This window comes from Phyllopteryx taeniolatus, chromosome 3, assembly GCF_024500385.1.
Source record: "Phyllopteryx taeniolatus isolate TA_2022b chromosome 3, UOR_Ptae_1.2, whole genome shotgun sequence".
Lineage (NCBI taxonomy): Eukaryota > Metazoa > Chordata > Actinopteri > Syngnathiformes > Syngnathidae > Phyllopteryx > Phyllopteryx taeniolatus.
The window spans coordinates 5,032,075-5,056,934 of NC_084504.1; the positions used below are offsets into that span (position 1 = coordinate 5,032,075).

The 24,860-nt window shown below is 40.9% G+C and overlaps 1 protein-coding gene across 3 annotated transcripts in view; it reads left to right on the top strand.

Moving 5' to 3' along the window:
• The window catches only part of gnb1l (guanine nucleotide binding protein (G protein), beta polypeptide 1-like), a 49,352-nt gene that overhangs the window by 957 nt on the left and 23,535 nt on the right, over positions 1 to 24,860 (top strand). The window contains exons 2-4 of one of the 3 annotated variants that reach the window (XM_061766578.1): positions 15,189 to 15,343; positions 20,357 to 20,482; positions 20,575 to 20,737. In XM_061766578.1, coding sequence (XP_061622562.1) covers positions 15,234 to 15,343; positions 20,357 to 20,482; positions 20,575 to 20,737 — 399 coding nt within the window. In that variant the 5' untranslated portion in view covers positions 15,189 to 15,233. Of the gene's footprint in view, positions 1 to 15,188; positions 15,344 to 20,325; positions 20,483 to 20,574; positions 20,738 to 24,860 lie in introns of those variants that run through there. The other 2 variants (XM_061766579.1, XM_061766580.1) reach the window with 2 other exon arrangements.

Sequence of the window (24,860 nt, forward strand, 5' to 3'; positions counted from 1 at the left end):
TCTTTACTGACTCTGGAAAGGTGACAATTCTGGTCTTGTTGGATCTCAGTGCACCTTTCGATGTGGTAGATCATAACATACTGCTGAACAGGTTGGAAACGTGTGGAGGACTAAATGCAACAGTCCTTAAATGGTTCAAATCCTACCTGGAGCAAATAAGTTAATTTGTAACTATTAGTAATGTTCAATCTCATTGAATGTCAATGACCTATGGGGTCCCTCAAGGGTCAGTTCTTGGACTCTCCTGTTCAGCCTGTATATGCTACCCTTGGGTCAAGTTCTTCAGAACTTACATTTTTTAATCATAGCTATGCAGATGACACAGTTATATCTAGCTGTGTCTCCAGATGACTACAGTTCAATTGAGGTGTTGTGTCACTGTCTAAAACAGATAAATAAGTGGATGAAACAAAATGTTCTTCAATTAAACCACAACAAAACTGAGATAACTGTTTTTGGCAATAAAGAGGATTGCTGTTAGTATATACATTGAGTCACTCCCTTAAAAAAAACAAAGACCAAGTCGAAACATTGGTGTTTTGATAGATTCCAACCTGACTTTCAGCAGTCATATCAAATTAATTACGAAAACGGCCTTCTACCATCTGAAGAACATATCCAGAGTGGAGGCTTGCATGTGCCAAGCAGACCAGGAGAAGCTCATCCATGCTTTTATCTCAAGTAGACTTGACTATTGTAATGGTCTTCTGACTGGACTCCCAAAAAGAGTATTAAACAGCTGCTGCTCATTCAGAATGCTACAGCTCAGGTTCTGACCGGAACAAAGAGGTCAGAGCATCTTACTCCAATTCTAAAGTCTCTACACTGGCTCCCAGTCAGCTTTAGATTTTAAAGTTCTGCTACTGGTCTATAACTCACAAAATGGTTTAGGTCCTGGTGGCACAGTGGACGTCTGGTTAGCATCTGTGTTTGAATGGTTTAGGTCCTGAATACATGAAAGAAATTGTAATGGAATATAAACCCAATACGACTCTGAGATCTACAGACTCAGGTCAAATAGTGGAGCAAAGCACACATGGTGAAGGACCATTTAGCTTTTATGCTGGACACAAATGGAATAAGTTGCCAACAGAAGTGACATCAGCCACAAGTGTGAGTGTTTTTAAGTCTACGTTAAAACGCTTCTTTTTTGTCATGCTTTTTAGAGCATTTCCACTTTTAAATGATATTTCTTGCACTGTACGCTGTTTTAATTGTATTTATATTTTTCTATTTGTTTTAAATGTTTAAAGCTGTTTTTTTTTTTCTTTCTTTTTAAATTATTTAAATAATGTAAAGCGCATTGAGTTACCTTGTGTATGAAATGCGCTATATAAATAAATTTGCTTTGCAAATCATACTGTGACGTCACACCCGTTGCGGATAATACAGTTTACACTTTTCCGGTTAGGTGAACTCTCACAGCCATGTATTCATAGTCTCGAGTAAACAGCCAAGTATAAGCCTGAAGAACTAGTGGTCGGACTTGCACCCTGAAATTTACAATTATGTATTGTATTAGAAAAGAATCAAGGAATACATTTGCTCCCATTTACGCAGTGTCCCTGAACGTACCTCGTACACTCACATAGCTGCGGCATTTGTGTAGTTTCATTCTGAAGAGCGAAATAGGAAATGCAGCAACAACACAACATTCTGGGACCGGGATGTCCCGATCACATTTTTCACCAAAAAAAAAAATAATAATAATAAAAAAAAAAAAAAAAAAACATTTAGTAATTTATAGACCAGTAGCAGATCTTTAAATCTAATTAGGGCAGCCGTGGCCCAATGGTTAAGATCATCGCCTGCCACCGTGGGGGACCTAGGTTCAAGACCCCGACTGGACCATCTGCCAACATCTCCGGACTCACGGCTGTGGTGTCATTGGGCTTTTTCTTGTCAACTCAAATGCGGCCGGATACACTCGTTACCGTGGCGACGACAACAAGAGTGGAGCGCACCGACTTTGTATTGTAAGGACAAAATGGGGGAAAACGTATGTTGGTAGTCACTGGTGCTCAGGTTAGGAGAGGACGTTCGTTTAAGGCTTGCTTGAGGTATGTTCCCGTACTTTGAATACGATACGGCTCGCAAGCAGGCAACAAAACGTTATGTAGCCAAGTAAGCTAGTGGTACCACAAACGGTTGGACGTAAACATGCCGCCGTTCTGTTGAATCATGCTCTAAAGTTTCGGTGTGGGTGAAGTAATTTAATTAAAAATAAAGTAATTTAATTACAGTAAGTTAGCACCCATTATTTCTGTCATGTAATGTTGGTTTGACCTGACTGATAAGAATACACGATCTGACTGGAGCAGTGATTTCCAACCTTTATGGAGCCAAGGAACATATTTTACAATCGAAAAATCTCACAGAACACCAACAAACAAAAATGTCACAAAAAGTGGTACATTAATTACGATATGTACTTCCTGCCATCTAATAGGAGACCATTTATCATTTGTTCTGTCTGTCGCTATGCCTCACTGGCATAAATAGAGGAACAAAGATACATTATTTATTGTAAATATAATTTTTGGAGAAATTAAGTACACAAGTACAACCCCAATTCCAATGAAGTTGGGACGTTGTGTTAAACATAAATAAAAACAGAAAACAAAGATTTGCAAATCATGTTCAACCTATAAATAATTGAATGCACTACAAAGACAAGATATTTAATGTTCAAACTGATAAACTTAATTGTTTTTAGCAAATAATCATTAACTTAGAATTTTATGGCTGCAACACGTTCCAAAAAATCTGGGACAGGGTCATGTGTTACATCACCTTTTCTTTTAACAACGTTCAATAAATGTTTGGGACCTGGAGATATTAATTGTTGAAGCTTTGTAGGTGGAATTCTTTCCCATTCTCACTAGACGTACAGCTTCAGCTGTTCAACAGTTCGGGGTCTTTTACGCGTCATAATGCGTAACGCATTTTCAATGGGAGACAGGTCTGGATGGCAGGGAGGCGAGTCTAGTACCCGGACTCTTTTACTACGAAGCCACACTGTGCAGAATGTGGTTTGGCATTGTCTTGCTGAAATAAGCAGGGGCGTCCATGAAAAAGACGTTGCTTGGATGGCAGCATATGTTTCTCCAAAACCTGTATATACCTTTCAGCATTAATGGTGCCTTCACAGATATGTAATTTACCCATGCCATTGGCACTAACCCAGCCCCATACCATCACAGATGCTGGCTTTTGAACTTTGCGTCCATAACTGTCTGGATGGTTCGTTTCCTCTTTGGCCCGGAGGACACGACGTCTACAATTTCCAAAAACAATTTGAAATGTGTCGTACTCGTCGGACCACAGAACACTTTTCCATTTTGCATCCGTCCATCTTAGATGAGTTCGGGCCCAGAGAAGCCGGCGGCGTTTCTGGGTCTAGTTGATAACTGGCTTTTGCTTTGCATAGTAGAGTTTCAAGTTGCACTTACGGATGTAGCGTCCAAGTGTATTTACTGACATTGGTTTCTGAAGTGTTCCTGAGCCCATGTGGTGATATCCTTTACACATTGATGTCGGTTTTTAATGGAGTGCCGCCTGAGCGATTGGAGGTCACGGGCATTCAATGTTGGTTTTCGGCCTTGCCGCTTACATGCAGTGATTTCTCCAGATTCTCTCAACCTTTCGATGATATTATAGACCGTAGATTATGAAATCCCTAAATTCCTTGTAATTGTACGTTAAGGAACATTGTCCTTAAACTGTTCAACTATTTTCTCATGCACTAGTTCACAAAGAGGTGAACCTCACCCCATCTTTGCTTGTGATTGACTGAGCAATTCAGGGAAGCTCCTTTTACAACCAATCATGGAAACCACCTGTTCCCAATTAGCCTGTTCACCTGTGGGATATTCCAAACAGGTGTTTGATGAGCATTCCTCAACTTCCTCAGTCTTTTTTGCCACCTGTCCCAGCTTTTTTGGAACATGTTGCAGCCATAAAATTCTAATGATTTAATGATTATTTGCTAAAATCAATCAAGTTTATCAGATGGAACATTAAATATTGTGTCCTTGTAGTGTATTCAATTAAATATAGGTTGAACATGATTTGCAAATTATTGTATTCTGTTTTTATTTACATTTAACACAATGTCCCAACTTCATTGGAATTGGGGTTGTATATACAGTAAATGAACAGGTAATTTAAATAGACACATTCCTCCATCTTGTGCTTGGTTATCATTTTTTTCAACTCGCTGATAGGGCCCAAAAATCCTGGTCGTGTAAAGCCTATTGAGAGCCTTATATTTTTTTCAAAATCAACAAAAACAATTCAATGATCAGTCTTATGTTCCAATGTGCACGTCATCAACCAAAATCAATGGCGTTTTAAGCGAGTAGGGATTTCCCAGCAAAGATGAGCTCACTCATTATTACATGTATTGCTCTGTCTCCAAAACCGGCTCTCCTGGACAGTGCAGTGCCTGTCTCCGGGACAGTGCACTGCACAATTAACTAAAAGGAGAAACTGACTTGTTAAAGAAAGAGCTCCAGGAACCCCTCTGATCGGCTTGATTGTTATCGGTCAATAATTAGCATTTTATGTTGATCGGCTTTAATGTCATAAGTCGCCGATCCGATCAATGACGTCATTGATCGACTCCGCAAAACACATTTACTCTGCGTCGCCTTCGTGTACAGTATATTTGAATCCAAAAACTTGTTTATTTTTAGCCTTGTCGCGTGTCTTCTGACGTAGTACTGTAAATATCTGACTGCCAATAGTTATTTAAAAAAAAAAAACATGTCCGCGGTGTGGGACAGACAACACGTCTGAGACAGACAACACGTAAATTTGGTCTTTCACGATTCCACTATGTCAGACGACTGCAATAAAATCTTGTATTCCGATACCATCACATCCCATATTTTACGATCACTGGACTTTATCTTGCCAACTCAAACACGACCAGATACAGTCGTTACCATGGCGAAGACGACAACAATGGATCACGCCACATGTATTACAAGAACAATATGGGGGAAAACGTGGTGGTGGTCACCGGTGCTCGGGAGAGGATGTTCTTTTAAGGATTGCTTGAGGTATGTTCCTGTGTTTTTAATACGATATGGCTCACAAGCAGGCAACAAAACGTTATTTAGTCTAGCAAGCTAGGGCTAGCACTAACGATTGGACGGAAACATGCCGGCGTTCTGTCGAATCATGCTCCAAAGTTTTGGTGTGTGTGACGTAATTTAATTACAGTAAGTTAGCACCCATTATTTCTGTCATGTTGTAATGTTGGTTTGACTTGACTGATTAGAATACATGACCTGACTAGAGAATACTTTTGAAGGTACTCAGTATACAGTACACAAGGAAATACAGTAAATGTATTTAAATGTCATTTAAATAGACACATTGCTCCATCTTGTGAGTGGATTGGTGATCGGTTATCAATTTTTTAAACTCACTGATTGGTGATCGGCCCCAAAAATCCTGATCATGTAAAGCCTAATAGTCATATCTTCGAGTCTTGTTTGAATTGCAGCACAACGGATTTATTTATTTTTATTTTTTTTTTACACACCCATCCTTCCCGATCTTTAGGCCATCACACTGAAAAAAGTGTTGATGTATGACACTTAAGCTATTGACCCTCTTGTGTTCCTCTATCCTTTAGTGTCCAGGTAAATGAATTTGTGGAGGAAATAGGTGATAATGCAAACAGATAAGCACTCCGGTACCTGTTGACCACAGACAGGACCTGCTAAATCAGGACCCTATGACACGGTGCTCCATCAGTGCTTGCCTCAATGACACCCACAAGGCATTGAGGCCTTATCTGCTATGGCCCCTGCTTAGCATTCACGCCATTCACGCAAACAATGCCACCTCTTACCGTTCAGTGGATCTGTGACTGACAGTGGGTGTTGGTGCACTTGTGTCTGACTTCAACCTCGATCTGACGCAGGGCTGTTTATCCAGTCCAGATCTCCCCACCAAGACACAATAATGGGTGTGTGGCTTCCTAACCACTTCCCATGCTGTTTGTCTAACTGGACTTTAATAATGGACCTGCCTCTCCTTTCTGCAAGTTGGTTTCCTCCTCAGAACTATCTATGGTGGGAGGTCATGGCAGGAAAAACTGTCCAACAACAGATCAAGCAACGCAGAAGTGCTCCCTGATCGAGACAATCCAAACATTCACATGTATTTAAGAAGAACAAACTATTGCATTTAGTTGATTGAAAACAGACTTAAAACTATTTGATTGGAACCTAAATTCTTCTCGCATATGTATGTATACTTCACCGAGCAAACAACTGTGGCGGAAAGATAGCTGACACCAACTTGTGTTTAGACTGAAAGGGAAATAATTCTTAGCGATGAGGGAGTCCTTTGAATTGAAAGAAGTCATTATCAGATGTGGATAGAAAAAAAACATAACTGTTAAGTTACAATAACATTTAAAATATAGCACAGGTAAAAAAAAAAAAAAACTATTTTCAACTGTGCCCCCTCGTTACCCTAATGGAGCCAAGGCACATATTTTACAATTGAAAAATCTCACGGCACACCCACAAACAAAAATGTCACAAAAAGTGGATACATTAATTATTGTATGTACTTCCTGCCATCTAATAGAATACCATTCATTTGTTCTGTCTGTCACTATGTCTCACGGGCATAAATAGATGAATAAAGACACATTATTTCTTGGAAATAAATAATTTCTTGAGCAATTAAGTAAAATTTGATAATTTGCCGCAGCACACCTGAAGACCGCTCACGGCACACTACTGTGCCTCGGCACACTGGTTGGGAATCACTGCCCTAATGACATGTAATATTACCGTAATAGTATTATAAGTGAGTGTTGTCCACAAGAAGTAGTGTATCTCTATAATCAAACTTAATTTAGTCACGTAAGAATGTGTATACACAACAATTAGAAAACATCATGGACTTCGTAATCAATGAATACATTTAAAGTAATGGCCTGTTTGTTTTTAAATACTAAATGGAAGAAAACCATCAGAATATAGCACAGGTATTTAAATCACTCTTATCTTCATCAACCATTGTTGGTTGGCATTCAGCAACTGCAAGGACCTCCGTAGCCGTGTCAAAAAAGTGACACACTCCTGGAGCTTTGGGCATTTTTTTTCTTAGCCATAACCAAAATAACCCATGCAGATTTTCTTTGTGTAAAAATTAAAACACCCTCACACAACCAAGTCTTATAGAGCTATAAAGTTATACTGTACCTTTAACCAAATGACTTGTAGCAGTTAGCAAGTAAGCAAGAACTCATTATTACTCACTGAACCCCTGTCGCTTACCAAACTGAAAGGAAGATCATCCCCATCAGACAGTTTGGGGAAAGAAGATCTGACTGCACCCAGTGTACATAAACCAGGATATTTCAGAGAACTGTGAAAAAATTGATAGAATGAACTTTTTTAGTATTCCCAATTAATTTGTGTATGTAAAGTTGCTCGCAGCAGGGAAAATCTGGTCGGCACGCAGCTACATAAAACCTCTAATTAATAGAAGGCTGACTAATATTTGTATGTGATAAGATACTGAAGTGACACTTGCTCCAGCTTCATGATCAGTGTATGAATAAGCTTGCTTTCTTTTCAAGTACTGTATATTTCATTCAGCGTTGTGTGAATGGGTCAGTGAGATTACATTGTAAAGCACACCAAAAAGGTAGACAGGCGCGAGAAAACTGCATTAACTAATTTATGAGTTAGCAGCAATAGATGAATTAAGTGGTGATAGAATTTTATTTATTTTTTTTTTTTTTCCGAACAAGTTACGGCATTTGTCATACATGTCTTTTTTGGAAAGCCTTTATTGAATGCATATTTTCAATTTATGTGCAATCTACTCTAATTTATTTATCATGTAGCTCAGATCTATTTGATTGAACTGATATCAGAGCAGAGGATCTAGGAATCCAATGCCTTCATAATGGTGCCTGTGATGCAGGGCCATAATGAAGTTTCTAATAAGTCCCTGTGATCAGCATACCCCTCCTGCCCGCTGTTATTTATGAATAGCAGATTTTGGCAAGGCGGCAGTTCAGGTGGGGAGCTGCTGATTACGTGATACCAGCACTAGAGTCAAACAAGGAATGTGGACAGGACTCTCCCATCACTTCTACCTCCCAAACCAAAAAAACATGAGTGCGTGGCATCATAACGCTGCCTCCTTATGTGGTGAGGAGAAGAAAGGGTGGGGCAGGCACACAGATAGTGGCAATGTTTGATCTGAAGGTCGCCAGCCCTTTGCATGCGTTGAGAGATTCTTGGCAGATGAGGCAGGTTCTTATTTAATAACATGAAGGGGAAGCGGACCTTTTTCCTCATAATTAGGCCTAATTACACAGTAGGTGTGGACAGACAGCCCAAGAAGAGACAAACTGCCTTTATCCACAGACTTAGACTCAGATTACCCAGAGCTGTCTTATCTGTTACAGGCAGCAGGAGCCTTAACCCTCCTCTACAGGCTTCTGCCCATTTCTGACATGTTATGATGTGGATATCTTTAATGAGATGAGCAGACGGACCAGATGACTTGCATATTTATGATATTAGTAAATTACGATTGATCTTTGAAATGATGGATGTCTAAAGTAATTGCTTGGCCTCTGTTTACATTTGCAGCCATAAAGTTACTTTGCATTAAAAAAATATTACCTGCCATTAATTGTCTGGGGCCGTAGAAATATATCTGAGTGACATCTTGTTGCCTTTTTGTTTACATATGTAGAGCAACTGGCCAGAGCTGTTTGTATTTGGGTTTGTGGGTGACGGGACCTGGCACCACAACAGGGTCATTGTTCAGCGATGCTCAGCAAATGGAAATACTGACGCCTGGTTAAACAGAAGAAGCAGTCCACCGGGAAGTCATGGCAGGGGAAAGTGGCCATTGTACTGATCTTATGAACATAGTTTGGTTTGGCAGCTCACAGCCCCAACACGGTGACACCTCCATCGCTGTCCCCTGCTGTTGTGTTTATTTGAAGGGCAGCAGGAATTGCCAGTGGAAAGTTTAACCCCCCAGTCTTTAGACAGTGAAAACAAACCACTCTGTCCATGAGTCACAGCTACACATGGCCCTTCTGCAAGGAGGACAATGAGTAAAGCCTAATCCACCTGTTATCAGGGTGAGCCTCCCCCTGTCACACGCAGACACAAGACTCTGGCCTGGAATGCAGATTTAACCTCCAATCATCTTAAGCGCTAGACCCTCATAAAAACAATGTCGTTGGGTCTTGCCATTTTCATCATACTACACTAAAACAAGTTTTTAAAGTTGTGACCCAAAACGTTTCTTGTTTAGTTTGCTTAAAAGAGATTCATGCCTTTTGCAAAGTTGTCATCATTTGGAAAGGGCATCCATCCATCCATTCATCCATCCATCCATCCATTTTCTGAGCCGCTTCTCCTCACTAGGGTCTCAGGCGTGCTGAAGCCTATCCCAGCTCTTGGGCAGGAGGCGGGGTACACCCTGAACTGGTTGCCAGCCAATCGCAGGGCACATACAAACAAACAACCATTCGCACTCACATTCACATTAATGAGTGAAAAGAATCAAGGAATACATTTGATTACGGGCAATTTAGAGTTGTCAATTAACCTACCATGCATGTTCTTGGGATGTGGGAGGAAACCGGAGTGCCCGGAGAAAACCCACCCAGGCACGGGGAGAACATGCAAACTCCACACAGGCGGGGCCGGGGATTGAATCCCTGTCCTCAGAACTGTGTGGCAAACGCTCTAACCAGTCGCTCACCGTGCCGCCTTGGAAAGGGCAATTACTAGATAATTTATCTTTTTTATGTTTATTTTGATTTTTTTAACGCTCCCATCTAATGCCCTTGTGTTTGTAGTGAGACAGGCTAGTCAAAGAGCTCTCTCAGGCACACATGACCACTCGTCGTTAAGTGCCTAACTCGATCCTGGCTTGTGGCGAACCATGTTTGGGTGATGTAGTGGCACTTTTCTCGGTCTCAGTTGGTGCTCCGGAGCACCCTGGCACGGTTGAAAATGATTTAAATGTATTTTCCTTTGACCACCTTGCACCTTCTTTCGCTCTATTCTTCCTCTGAGGCAGAAATCCTCCAATTTTCCTTTTCTGATGTGTCCAATAAATTTGAGCTGACATCATTGAGTTGTTGTCATGAGCTGTCTTTCTTGATTTGCATGACGTAAAACTTCCGCGTTTGTGATTCTATCACCTTAGGAACAATATGAACATATTGTCTTGAACATATGTCGGTAAAACCAAATTTCTGCTGCTGTGATGTTTCTCCACGTTTCCACCGTGAACATCCACGACTGACAGCCACATTAAGACTGACCACACAAAGGTGTTGAGAAGGCAATTTTATAACTCCAAAGATAGTTTTCTATCAATAAAGAAGTTTCACATTTTGTTGAAAGAATCCTTTGCCAGTGCAATTCTTCTGGAAATTTCCTTTTATTGTGACCGTCCGAAGTTAGCAGTGTTCCTAGGTAACTGAAAAATTATACCTGTTCAATGACCTGATCTCCTTGTTTGATTTTGATACACTCATGCATTTGGTCTTTAGTTTTTTTCATTGACACCAAGGCCAAGTCTTTCACTAGACCTGGCCTGGCCAACCCGCGGCTCGCGAGCCTCATGCGGCTCTTTAACTAGTTTCATGCGGCTCTTCAGGAGCTGTCACATGACATGCGTCAAAAATGCTTGGCTGGCGCTGTCATTCACTCCCCCTACAGCTAGATGGCACACTGACCATGTAAGCCTGTTTGAGTGACGTCAAACGAGCGATGAGAGAATCTTTGGTGTGACATCATTTGTGTTGTTAACAATTTCCGTCAAGTTACCTCTTGAAATGGCAGGGAAAAAAAGCACAGCCAAACGAAAATATGAAGAAGAACACAGGACGTTTTTGCCAGTGGGAGAGTTTATATTTTTTTGTTAAACGTAATGGCAAGCCGATCTGCCTTATATGTCACGCAGCATTAGCGCATTTCAAAGCTTCAAATCTTCAGCGTCACTTCAGCTCACTCCACCCTAACATCGAACAGGAATTTCCTAAAGGGACTGAACTTCGCAAGAACAAGTTGGTCGCTTTGAAAAGCAAGGCAGAAAAGCAGGTGCAGTTTTTCAAAAAATTTACAAAACACTCGGAGACCTTAACGCTTGCATCATATCAGCTGGCTTGGAACATAGCACGGGCTAAAAAGCCATACAACGAAGGGGACTTCATTAAAAAATGCCCCATTGACGCCTTTGAAATCTTGGCTCCTGGAGACGACAAACTAAAACGGAGCGTATCAGACGTTCAACTGTCCCGCCACAGTATTAAACGCAGAATATCGGATATTAATACAGCTGTTGAATCACAGTTGCACTCTGACCTTCAAGCATGTGAGTATTTTAGTGTGGCATTGGATGAGAGTTGTGACATACAAGACAAGCCTCAGTTGGCAATATTTGCACGGTCTGTGTCAAATGAATGTATGATCAAAGAAGAACTCCTTGATATTGTGCCATTAAAAAACAGAACCCGTGGCATAGATGTGAAAGAAGCAATGATGGCTGCGTTTGCAAAAGCAAATCTGCCCATACCGAAACTAACTGCAATAGTTAACTGTTGAAAATTACTGATATTATCATGTTGGTGTGGTTATTTTCATTAGATCTGGCTGAGCAGAGGTCTGTGTATACGTGCATACATGATTAAAAGATGATGTTCATGTGTACCCATGTGTATGATGTGGCTCTTTGCAGTAACACAGGAAAAAAAAGTGGCTCTTAGTCTCTGACTAGTTGGCCATAGCACCATATCAAAAAGTTCTTTTAGGGCTTCAGCAGAATTTAATCACTACCTCTTTTTTAGCCCTGTTTTTAGTTGCTGCTCATCTCCTCCTCCTCATTATCAGAAACGACGGGGCTTTCCGTTGGAACAATGACAAATCCATATCGCCGAGCTGCATCCTACTTTATGTCGAATTCAGCAGGAAAAGGCAGCGGGCTAATTTCTATTCAGTCACTTCGTGACCAGCGCCAAATATGGGCAAGCTAGTGCTAGGCTGCCATCACCATGAAAACTAAGTCCAGTGTGTAAGCGCTTTTAGGCTCCAAAGCCCATTTCTAATAAGAAGGAAACTGAAACAGAACATTCCTGTCCACTTCTCATATGACAGGGTCACAGTTTGTAGTGGGACTAACAGACATTCTTGGAGGTCAGACAGCAACACTATCGATATCTGTTGTTTGTGCACTGAGACTGTCATTTCAGATTTATATATCGCATTTTAATACGATATTTTGTTCCACATATAGTTACATTTGCACTCTTATGTGATTATTGAAAGGTGCCTATGTGATCCCACTGCAGTTTATAGTTTTTTGGCAGATTACCTGCGGTCGGATGGGTTTCCTCAGTTGACAGACGACATAAAGCCTCAACTCTTACACGTGCCTCTAGGAGTGAGTAGCCTGAATCTGTTTACTGTAATTAAGCTGTCACAAGTTGTGATTCATGACGTATTGAGTAAGAGAGTTGTTGTCCTATAGACTGGAAGGAGGAAGTCGATAAGAACAAGAGCTTCTCCAGAAAATAGCTGCAGGGTTTGTAGTCACAAAAATAGGGAAAATACAGGCAGTACATGAAACTGTCTGGTGTGACAAAAAAACTTGAAAGTCTCTTCTAAAAGTTCTAGTTATGCCCAGATCAGACTACAGGATTTTAGCCCCAATATTGGCCCGATTAGCTATCAAGGCCGATCTCCAGGATCGCGCCCGACATATTTTGTAGGTAGTGACAAAACTTGTAGTTTGACATAATCCACGACCAATCATTTGACCCTACAATAGCCGTACGACGCCAAAGTGAAAAGTCTAGCATGTTGGATTTTTGGGGATATATTCTGTGTAGTGTGACATATCCAACGACAACTCTCCGACAGCGCACCTTGACGTTGACCAATAGGATTCCGATTGCGACCGGCGCTTAGCCTCCCTTGCTTGTCGTTGTCAACAAACTTGGGCGCCGTTGTCAACATTTATTCACGCGCACAAACCAATGTTTACCGAAGCTTTAGAGCATGATAAGACAGAATGCCAGCATGTTTACGTCTAACGTTAGTGCTATCACTAGCTTGCTTGGCTACATAACATTATGTTGCCTGCTTGCGAGTCGTATCGTATTAAAAGTACATGAAGATACCTCAAGCTCTTCTTGAATGGACAGCCCACTCCTAAGCACCGGTGACGACATCACGTTTTTTCTCTTTTTGTTCTTTTTCCCCCCAACACAATACAATACATTGGTGCGATTCATTGTTGTTATTGTCACCATGGTAACTGGTGTGTCCGGCTGCATTGACTGGTAACAGGTTTTCTGGTCCGGCCTCCCCGACAGTGTTTGATTTGACAAGGGGTATGTTTGGAAATTCACTCCAAGTGCGCTCTCTACACTCCACAGCGTTGATAAACTCGGTGCGTTGTTGGAGTGTGTCGTTCAGTTATTCAGAGTGCCACACTCTGGGAATGCCGTAGAGCTGTGAATGAGGTGACCACGGCCAGAGCGTCAGGCAGGACGAGATGTTTACAGCCAGAACTGACACATTAAGTATGGCGGACGCACTGACGTATTCCTGCCAATGGCCAACACGCTCGTTTGTAAATTCATAGAAAATGGAGCGCGCTTTGCCTCTCTGAACACTGCATTCAGAGCGCAGTGAGAGTGTCAGATTGCATTTCCGAAAAAAAGATAAAGTCCAGTAAATGTAAAAGACAGGATACAGTGGTATCGTAATAAATATCGTTTAGTGTTGCCAGTGGTTTACCAAGCTACAGCAAAATTTTATGGTGGTAGTCTGACATTGTCCCATCATGAAAGACCACATTTGTCTTGTAATCTGATCCAGGCATTAGTGACTTGTTTCCACCAAGTTGTACAGGTTGCTTCAGTTTGGTATGAGACACAATGTTTTGTTTCCATCATTTACTGTTGTGAAGTGTACCAAGATAACTGATTCATACTGTATGCGTATTTGGTATACTTCTTTTTGGATACAAGTTTCACGGTGGGGCTTGATAAGCTGCATTCAGCTGATTGACAAAGTTATTACTTCTATGGAACTGCTGAGATGGAATGGGAAGAAACATGGATTTTCTGTATGAGCCTGCCCCATTGCAAGTAATTCTTCATCTGAGTGTAGAATATGATTAATTTTCAACACTGTGGGCCTGATTTACTAAGATCCCAAATAGTGTGTCGCATGTGCACTCACTAACAAATGATGCATGCTGTTGGCAAAAGTGGAATAATATAGACCTCTGCATTTTAAAGAAGGTTTTACACTTTAGGTGGCTCTGATGGTTTTCAACATGGAAAATTTGGGAGAGCACCGCAAGCGCAAAATCAAGTTTGAAGTGATGCAATTGAAAGTTTTAGTGGAATAATAGAAATCTTTTGCTCCAGTAATTTTGGGGACCACAGCAACTTCCTAAAAGCCATGTTTTGTTTGATTTAACTCACCCCATGTGTGTATGAATTGTACACATCTGCCCATTCTGCATAACATTGCATTTAAAACTGACAGCACACCTGAAAAACTGCTTTGGGAGAGGCTAGCACTAAGTGAAATGACCCAGACAGAAGATAATGCTGGGTTGAAAAGTGTTTTGTCATAAGTGACATGGCATGACAGCTTCATTTGACTGGCTCCTGGTCTGTCTGCCCTTAGATCATTCAGAAGCTCAGAAATCACATTGCTGATTAGAGGAAATGTCGTAATAATTTTTAGTTTCTGGTGTTTAATGAATACAGTATTTACAGGAGTGGAAAAGTTCTCCCTGACGATTTGCACCTGCCTTTCAGATATAGTATTTAAAGACTCGAAATTAGCAATTCATCAAGTCAGTTCAGGCTTGATAAATCACATTGCACATGCTAAATTAATCTTTTTGCATATACCCCTCCAAGAACATGAAAAATGAACTCAACAGCAAATGTAATTCTGGGTGTGACCAGTTAGTAGATCAGCGTCCACATCTCTTTGGGTAAGCAATCAGGTTTGTGCCCATTTTTCCACTCACAAACCTCAAGTAAATCCGGCCCTTTATATTTCTGTTCAAAGAGTTTCACAATAATATTACATAATATAACTATATTACTTGAAATTTTGTTTTTGCCTTTTCCGTTTCAGTGGGCATCAGGGTATGGCTTTGTTGTGACTTCATGAACTCTGGTGATGTCTCGGCCAGCTCCGTCCCCAATCTACACCCTAAGGGGTGCCAGTGGACCCTTCAACACCCTCCACTTCAGTTGCCATGGAGGGGACACTCCCCTCCTCTTCTCTGGGTAAGGCATTCAACTCCTTTCTTCCCCACAAATAGAAGTGAATTGGTTGCTTTTGACTTTGCTTCAGTAACCAGCTATTGTGGCGTACACATTATTGTTTTTTGAAGTAATAACAGAAAACCACGACCGGCCGGGTATGAAGTTTAATACCCAAAACTAACTTCTCCCACCCCGCTGTGATGAAAGCCATTGTTACGGTTCAAAATGTATTGCAAATGTCACACCAGATGCTTGCGTGGACATCGCCATTTTTAGTGATCTACAACCCCAATTCCAATGACGTTGGGACGTTGTGTTAAACAAAAATAAAAACAGAATACAATGATTTGCAAATCATGTTAAACCGATATTTAATTGAATACACTACAAAGGCAAGATATTTAATGTTCAAACTAACAAACCTTATTGTTTTGAGCAAATAATCATTAACTTAGAGTTTTATGGCTGCAACACATTCCAAAAAAGCTGGGACCAGTGGCAAAAAAGACTGAGAAAGTTGAGGAACGTGCATCAAACACCTGTTTGGAACATCCCACAGGTGAACAGGCTAATTGGGAACAGGTGGGTGCCATAAAAGGTATAAAAGGAGCTTCCCTGAATTGCTCAGTCATTCGCAAGCAAAGATGGGGCGAGGTTCACCTCTTTGTGAACATGTGCATGAGAAAATAGTCAAACAGTTTAAGGACAATGTTCCTCAACGTACAATTGCAAGGAATTTAGGGATTTCATCATCTACGGTCTATAATATAATCAAAAGGTTCAGAGAATCTGGAGAAATCACTGCATGTAAGCAGCAACGCCAAAAACCAACATTGAATGCCCGTGACCTTCGATCCCTCGGGCGGCACTGCACTAAAAACTGACATCAATGTGTAACCACATGGGCTCAGGAACACTTCAGAAAACCAATGTCAGTAAATATAGTTCGGTGCTACATCCGTAAGTGCAACTTGAAATTCTACGATGCAAAGCAAAAGCAATTTATCAACAACACCCAGAAACGGCGCCGGCTTCTCTGGGCCCGAGCTCATCTAAGATGGACTGATGCAAAGCGGAAAAGTGTTCTGTGGTCCAACGAGTCCACATTTCGAATTGTTTTTGGAAATTGTGGACGTCGTGTCCTCCGGGCCAAAGAGGAAAAGAACCATCCGGACTGTTATGGATGCAAAGTTCAAAAGCCAGCATCTGTGATGGTATGGGGCTGTGTTAGTGCCAATGGCATGGGTAACTTACACATCTGTGAAGGCATCATTAATGCTGAAAGGCACATACAGGGTTTGGAGAAACATATGCTGCCATCCAAGCAACGTCTTTTTCATGGACGCCCCTGCTTGTTTCGTGTTACCACAGCGTGGCTTCGTAGTAAAAGAGTGCTGGTACTAGACTGGCCTTCCTGCAGTCCAGACCTGTCTCCCATTAAAAATGTGCGGCGCATTATGAAGTAGAAAATACAACAACGGAGTCCCCGGACTGTTGAACAGCTGAAGCTGTACATCAAGCAATAATGGGAAAGAATTCCACCTACAAAGCTTCAACAATTAGTGTCCTCAGTTCCCAAACGTTTATATAATTTTTTTAAAAGAAAAGGTGATGACCCTGTCCCATCTTTTTTGGAACGTGTTGTAGCCATAAAATTCCAAGTTAATGATTATTTGCTAAAAACAATAAAGTTTATCAGTTTGAACATTAAATATCTTGTCTTTGTATTGTATTCAATTAAATATAGACAACAAACAGTCAACTGACAGAGAATACTTTTGAGACATAAAGACATTGAGAAAGAAAGTCACTGAGCAATAAAAGGTTGCTAGTAATCTGTTAATGCGGGTACAATTTTGTATTTTATTTATTTATTTATTTTTAGACAATTATGCAAAAAGATGCAGAGTCCTCTTGCAATTAGAACAGTTTGAATGGCAATAGTCCAGTGCAATGACCATTGTGCAAAGTGCGCCGAGACTTCAAGGAATGTATGCAGTTTACAGTGACTAGTAGTGCGATAATCTGGGACAATGTCGATTGTGCAAATGTTGCAAATACTCCTCAGTCAGTGTGCAAGTGGTGCAGATGCTACTCTGGCATGAGTGGCCAGTATTGGTCAACAACAGATATGCAAATAGTGCAGCGTGGCGAGACTACGACAGTGAGTGCACAGGCAATGTATAATTGGCCCGACAGAAATGTGACAACAAACTCAAGACAAGCAGCATATTGCAATGGAATTGTAAGTTAGCTGTTTAAGAAGTTAATGGCAAGAGGGAAGAAGTTGTTGGAATGTCTGCTAGTTTTAGTTTGCATTGTTCGGTAGCGCCTACATGAGGGAAGGAGCTGGAAGAGCTGATGACCAGGATGTGGAGGGTCCAAGAGGATTTTGCACTCTCTTGTCTTAGTTCTGGCAGCGTGCAAGTCCTCAAGGGTGGGTAGGGGGGTACCAACAATCCTTTCAGCAGTTTTGATTGTCCGTTGCAGTCGGAGTTTGTCCTTTTTTGTAGCAGCACCAAACCAGACTGTGATGGAAGAATACTGGACTGATTCGATGATGGCTGTGTAGAACTGCCTCAGCAGCTTCTGTGGCAGGCCGTGCTTTCTCAGATGCCGCAGGAAGTACATCCTCTGCTGGGCCTTTTTGAGGACGGAGTTGATATTGATCGCCCACTTCAGGTCCTGAGAGACTGTAATTCCCAGGAACTTGAAGGTCTCGACGGTTGACACAAGGCAGCTGGACAGCGTGAGGGGCAGCTGTGGCGAAGGATGCCTCCTGAAGTCCACGATCATCTCTACAGTCTTGAGCGTGTTCAGCTCCAGGTTGTGTCAGCCGCACCACAGCTCCAGCCGCTCCATTTCCTGTCGATATGCAGACTCGTCACCGTCCTTGATGAGGCCGATGATAGTGGTGTCATCTGCAAACTTCAGGAGTTTGACAGCCGGGTGAGTTGAGGTGCAGTCGTTCGTGTACAGAGAGAAGAGCAGCGGAGAGAGCACACAACCTTGGGGCGCCCCAGTGCCGATGCTGCGTGTGGATGAGGTCGTCTCCCCCAGCCTCACCTGCTGTGTCCTGCCCGTCAGGAAGCTGTAAATCCACTGGCAGATGGCAGGTGAGACGCTGAGCTGGAGAAGCTTGGAGGAAAGGAGTTACGGGATGATGGTGTTGAACGCTGAGCTGAAGTCCACGCGTAGGTCCCTGCACTGTCGAGGTGTTCTAGGATGAAGTGCAGTCCCATGTTGACTGCATCATCCGCAGACCTGTTTGCTCAGTAGGCAAACTGCAGGCGGTCCAGCAGGGGGCCTGTGACGCTCTTGAGGTGGTCCAGCATGAGACGTTCAAAGGACTTCATGACCACAGATGCCAAGGTGACAGGCCTGTAGTCATTTAGACTTTTATTTATTTGTTATATACTGTCATTTAATGTACAGATAGCACCCCATATTGACAGAAAAAAACGGAATTGTTGAAATTTTTGCAGATTTATTTAAAAAGAAAAACTGAAATATCACACAGCCATAAGTATTCAGACCCTTTGCTCAGTATTGAGTAGAAGCACCCTTTTGAGCTAATACAGCCATGCGTCTTTTTGGGAATGACTTTTTCACACCTGGATTTAGGGATCATCTGTCATTCCTCCTTGAAGTTCCTCTCCAGTTCTGTCCGGTTGGATGGTGAACGTTGGTGGGCAGCCATTTTCAGGTCTTTCCAGTGATGCTCAATTGTTTTTAAGTCAGGGCGATGGCTGGGCCATTCAAAGACAGTTGCGGAGTTGTTCTGAAGCCACTCCTTCAGTATTTTAGCTGTGTGCTTAGGGTAGTTGTCTTTTTTGAAGGTGAACCTTTATCCCAGTCTGAGGTTCTGATCACTTTGGAGAAGGTTTTTGTCCAGGATATCTCTGTACCTGGCCGGATTCATCTTTTCTTCGATTGCAACCTGTCCTTGCATCTGAAAACACCACCCACAGCATGATGCTGCCACCACCATGCTTCACTGTTGGGACTGTACTGGACAGGTGATGAGCAGTGCCTGGTTTTATCCACACATGCCACTTAGAATTAAGGCCAACAATTTCTATCTTGGTCTCATCAGACCAGAGAATCCTATTTCTCACTATCTTGGAGTCCTTTGTGTGTTTTTTGAGCAAAGTCCCATGCGGGCTTTCACACATGAAATTAGTTAACAAACAATACATTATATGATACATATAAAGGCATTGCTTCACACAAAGTCTCACTCTCTTACTGCATATGATTTGGAGGCATGCCCCACCGACCCTGCTTGTTTTACTCTCTTTCAGCTTCGCGCCAGTTACGTCACACAACTCACAGCACTTCTGGTTCTACGGTTCTTGTGTCAAAATAAAAGCATGAGTTTCAAAATTAGAGTCTGTATGTATCAATGAACTAAAACTTGCCTGACAGGCAGAACAATGCCCACGGGACATATTGGGCCACCTGACGGGCCGGTTCTGGCCCGTGGGCCGCATGTTTGACACCCCTGATCTACGGTCAAAATATCATCAAAAAATTCAGAGAATCTGGAGAAATCTCTGCACATAAGTGCCTTGACCGAAAACCAACATTGAATGCTCGTCACCTTCAATCCCTCAGGCGGCACTGTATTAAAAACCGGCATCATTGTGTGAAGAATATTTTCACGTTTGCTCAGGAACAATCGTCAGTAAACACAGTTCGTCGCTACATCTACAAATGCAAGTTAAAACTCTACCGTGCAAAGTGAAACCCACTCCCAAAACACACCCGTGACTGCACCACTCTGTCCCTGTTTAAAACCCTCACCAAAACTCCTCTTTTTATAATGGTTTTTAATGTTTAAATGGTACTTTGTATCTGCTTTTCCCTGTACTGTTAACTGTCTTTGAGTGTCTGGAAAAGCGCTTTATAAATAAAATTAGTATTATTATTGTTATTATATATCAACAACATCCAGCAACGCCGCCAACTTCTCTGGGCGCAAGCTCATTTATATTTTACAGTTTTTGTTTTTTAGCCTTTCAATTTTTGCAGCTCGGGGAAGGGTGCCATCCATATGTGGAATCTTAACACCAGGAGGGCAGAGAGAACTGTCGAAGGTCATTCTGGGAGTTCAGTCATCTGGGTCAGTACACTTCCCTCGGCAGATACACTCATTAGGTCAGTATGCTGTTGTTGGTTATATGGTTCTGGTTCCCCTCACATTAATTGATGAAACATCTATCTCTCTTCTTTTTGTCTTGATGAATAAGTCAGGGACGGGACATGAGGATCTGTCTTTGGGATCTGAGCAAAGGTTCCAGTGAGCTGATGGACTCTCTCACGACAGGAAGTGTTGGATTCTGTCAGTGCTCCTTACTGGAGACAGGGCAGCGAACGTGCCTACTCGCCTTTGCAGGAGAACAAATTGAGGAGGTGAGATCTCATGGATCACTCACTAATTTATAGAGGACAGGCTGAATGATTTCTCAGAGCTGCCAAATGTTATGGAACGTCCTTATTTTGTTCCGGAAATCACTGAACGTTGATTCGTTACGGCCAAAACACTGATTATTCCGGATATTGGGAAAAATAAATCCAGCGTCTGACTTTACCGCCGTGTCCACATTGAACAGCTGGTAGGTGCAGGCTATTTTATTTTATTTTTACTTCAGCTATGTTTTTTTGTATAGCACTTAGTCACCCGAAACTGTTTAAATGTGGTTTATAAATAATCAAAGCATTTTTGAGTGCCTTGAAAAAAGCTTTAAAAGTGGTACACATTATTTTGCTCTATAAATAAAGTTAACTTACACTTACTACAGTGACGGTAACAATTTGATGAATAAGGTTCTAGTGTCACTGTTGTGACACTAAGGCCAGAGTATATATTTTTGTATGCTCAAATGTTTTTCCTTTTTCTTTATTATTGATCATTTATTGTTCTGAAAGCTTATGTCCCTTTTAAACAACACAAAATACCTATTTTTGTGTACTTTAATTAAAATATATATGTATTTGGGAGATGTTGTATAGCATGCATTTGTATGTTTTTGTGTGTTGGTCCAAGGTCCATTGTAAAGCTATTTGACATCAACACTTAGTTGATGTTTTTTTATTCATCATTTATTACTTTAAGAGCTCTGGGGTGTTCATGCAGCAACCTGTTTGTGCACTTTTCTGCATTGCCAATTTGAAATGACAGTATATCCTTTTTTTAATAAAGGCATGGAAATGTAATGTTTTTTTCTCCTATTTATCAATCAATCGAAAAATAATCAGCTGAAGTATTGATTATTAAAATAATCTTTAGTTGCAGCCTTAGTGCTGAGTTTTAATTTTGACTTTTGAGATCTGATTAATATGATTTAATAAAAATGTTTACTACGGTTGAAAACAGAATTGGTGAAGGCTAATTCCTACGATCCTTAGATATTTTTGACAATGCCACGTTGAAATTTCATATTTTGATCCAGGCTGCAACTGCATCCGCCTTCACGACTTTGATGCAATGAATAAATTAAAATAACAAATATTGATTCCATAATTTATTAATGATTATAGATGAATGATTATGTTGTGGAATTGAACAGTACAAAGAATTATTTTTATCCTATTACATAATATACTGCAATAACTGTCCCGGGTAATGTTCTTGACAAAATGTTTTAAACATGGAAAATCAGTCAAATATTATGGGAAGTGGGAAGTGAAGGTTGTGAGCTTTCCTGTGCTAATATATATATATATATATTTTTTTCCCCATATAAATCACAGGCGCCAAACTCAAGGCCTGGGAGCCAGCTCTGGCGCACCACATCATTTTATGTGGCCCGTGAAAGCAAATTCTGCGTCAATTTCCATGACTCTTGTTAAAATTTGTGCCAAAATTTAAATTGTCATATTTAATAAACACTGTTTGTGTATATGTAATAATATGAGACGAGGAAATGTTTTTATGGTTTTGCAGTCATAATGGCCCTCTTAGGGAAACTATAACTACAATGTAGCCCATGACAAAAATGTGTTTGACACCCCTAAAATATAAATGTTTCATTGCTATAGTATTACATGTACACAACAATATGATGGATAACTACTTTTGAAATCAAAAGTCAAGGTGAATAGTTTGTTCAACTATTGTTCAAGTTACTGTAAAAAGTGGTGTGGTTAAATAAATAAATAAATAAATAATGTTTGCAATAGCTCAAAGTTATTATTCATTTCATATAACAATTTGAAATTTCTGTACAGATTTTAACAAGGATCATGGAAGTTGACCCAAATGATTTGCTTTTCGGTACCACATAAAAGGATGTGGTGGTCCGGATGTGGCCCCCGGGCCTTGAGTTTGACACCTGTGTTCAAGTGTCTCATCTGTGCTTTTGTTCACAGTCATGGTCTTCACACCTGCCCTCTTGAGTTTGTGACTGATGTCACTGGCAGTTGTTTTAAGTTCTTTCTTTACAGCTCTCAAAATATTTCTGTCATCAACTGCTGCTTTTTTTACTACACGTTGGATGTCTATTACATTGTGCACCAGTGGTTATTCTCTTCCTCAGGACATTCCAAATGGTTGTATTGGCTATGGTCAATGTTTGTACAGAGACTGATTAATTCTTTTCTCCACTTTGCATTTGCTCATTTTTCACCCCATACATAGTTCTCTGGTTTTCACTTTGGTTACACCTCAAACTACTGACATATAAATGTAGTCTTCACAGGCATAACCCAAATCTGGAGACGTTAAGCACTATTCATTGTTAATCAATCCAACAGGACTCACCTGGGCAACAAAATGCACCTATCAGTTCCATGTTCCAATACTTTATCACATGAAAATGGTAGGGTTCAAACAAAAGTTGTTTATACTGTATATACCTGAAAATGGAATCTGAATTTTTGATATCTTGCCTCATATTTTATCTTTTGATCAAGCAATAAATCAAAATTCCAATCCAAGAAATTGGCCTTACTGTTCCAATACTTTTGGAGGGGACTGGATGAGCACTGTAAGGATGTGTTGTTAATTGACTTGTGAGAATTGACATTCCTTGGCCTAATGAGATGGAGTGCTTGATAAAATCTTTGTGTCTGGTCATTTGTTTGGTCATGTGTCATGCTCAACACCCACTGGCCTGTAATGTCTAGTGCTGGGCCATTGTCAAAGCAGGTAGAGGGCTGTCTGCTATTCAGGCATCTTTTATTGCATTCAGATTCATGTTACTTGCTCTACTGTGGAGGAGCCACACTTGAAAGGGACAGAAGAGTCACCTGATCCAACCAAATGCACCTCTGCTAACCCCCATCCAGTGGGCCAGGCACCAGGGCGCCTTGGACTCCCCAGCACCTCAATAATACCATTGTCCTAACAGACACAGACAGAAAACACACACACACATGCAACATCCCAGACCAAGAAGGAGACCACTGTTGATTTTGTTTCTCCACTCAATTACACAGGCATAACTGGTGCAGACAGATGCTTATCGTGCTCAAATATGACACCCATGATTAGAGGCAATGATACATACGCACTTGCCAGTATGCAACAGCTTTGATTTTCACAGCCATGGATATAATGTAGTTTACAGGGTTCCTAAGCAAGTATGGAAAGTGTGGAAAAGTATGGAATTTGATTTCAGAAATATCTATGTCTGGAAAAGTATGGGAAATGGAAACTGTTGTATGACAAAATAGTTCCAATAATGTTACAAAAGTTCTATTTTCTAAAACAAAAACATCTTAATATTAAAAAATAATATTGATCAATCTGTGTTTTTGTTTTGTTTTGTTTGTTTTAATGCGCTTGGAAGGGCAGCCACAATGTTTGTGTGAGAGCACACAGTATGATACCATACTCATATTCTGGTGAATGTTCAATTCTGATTGGCTCAGAAAATGTAATCGGTGTACATCATCTGCTGATAATGTACACCGTTCGAATGTCACAAGTAGTTCTTCAAAAAATCATGACATTGTTCCAAATTTATGCGCAACACCCTTAGCCGGTAGATTATACGAGCAAACATAACAACCTGACACAGTCACATAAGTAATAAGTAAACGTGACGTACTCTGAGGACAGAAATTAGCGAATGTAAAATAATAATTTGTGCTTTAATCATCAATAATAAATCACTGTATTTGGTGATTACAGCACGTTTGATGACTGGGATGCTGCTGAAGGTTTGAGGGAAAAAGGAAGACACAAGCAGCACAGAGTTAATTGCCGAAGATTTAAATCAACCCGCTGACGAGAAGGATGAAATCAGCGTTAATAAAACAACAAAATAGGCGATTAAAATGCACAGACTCTTCCTGGTACAAAAACTGACAAATACGAACCGAACACTTCACCGTTGATGTTTTGAATGATACCCTGTGACAAGTTTATGCTGCCGCCCAGTCAATAATGACCGACAGAGTACAATGTTTCCAACCTGAGAGCTTGCATCAACCGTCATATATAAATATACTGAATACGTGTAAAAACAGATTTTTTTCGTCATACCTGTGGTTGTTATTTAACATTGTCAAAGTAGAAAATCTACACTAT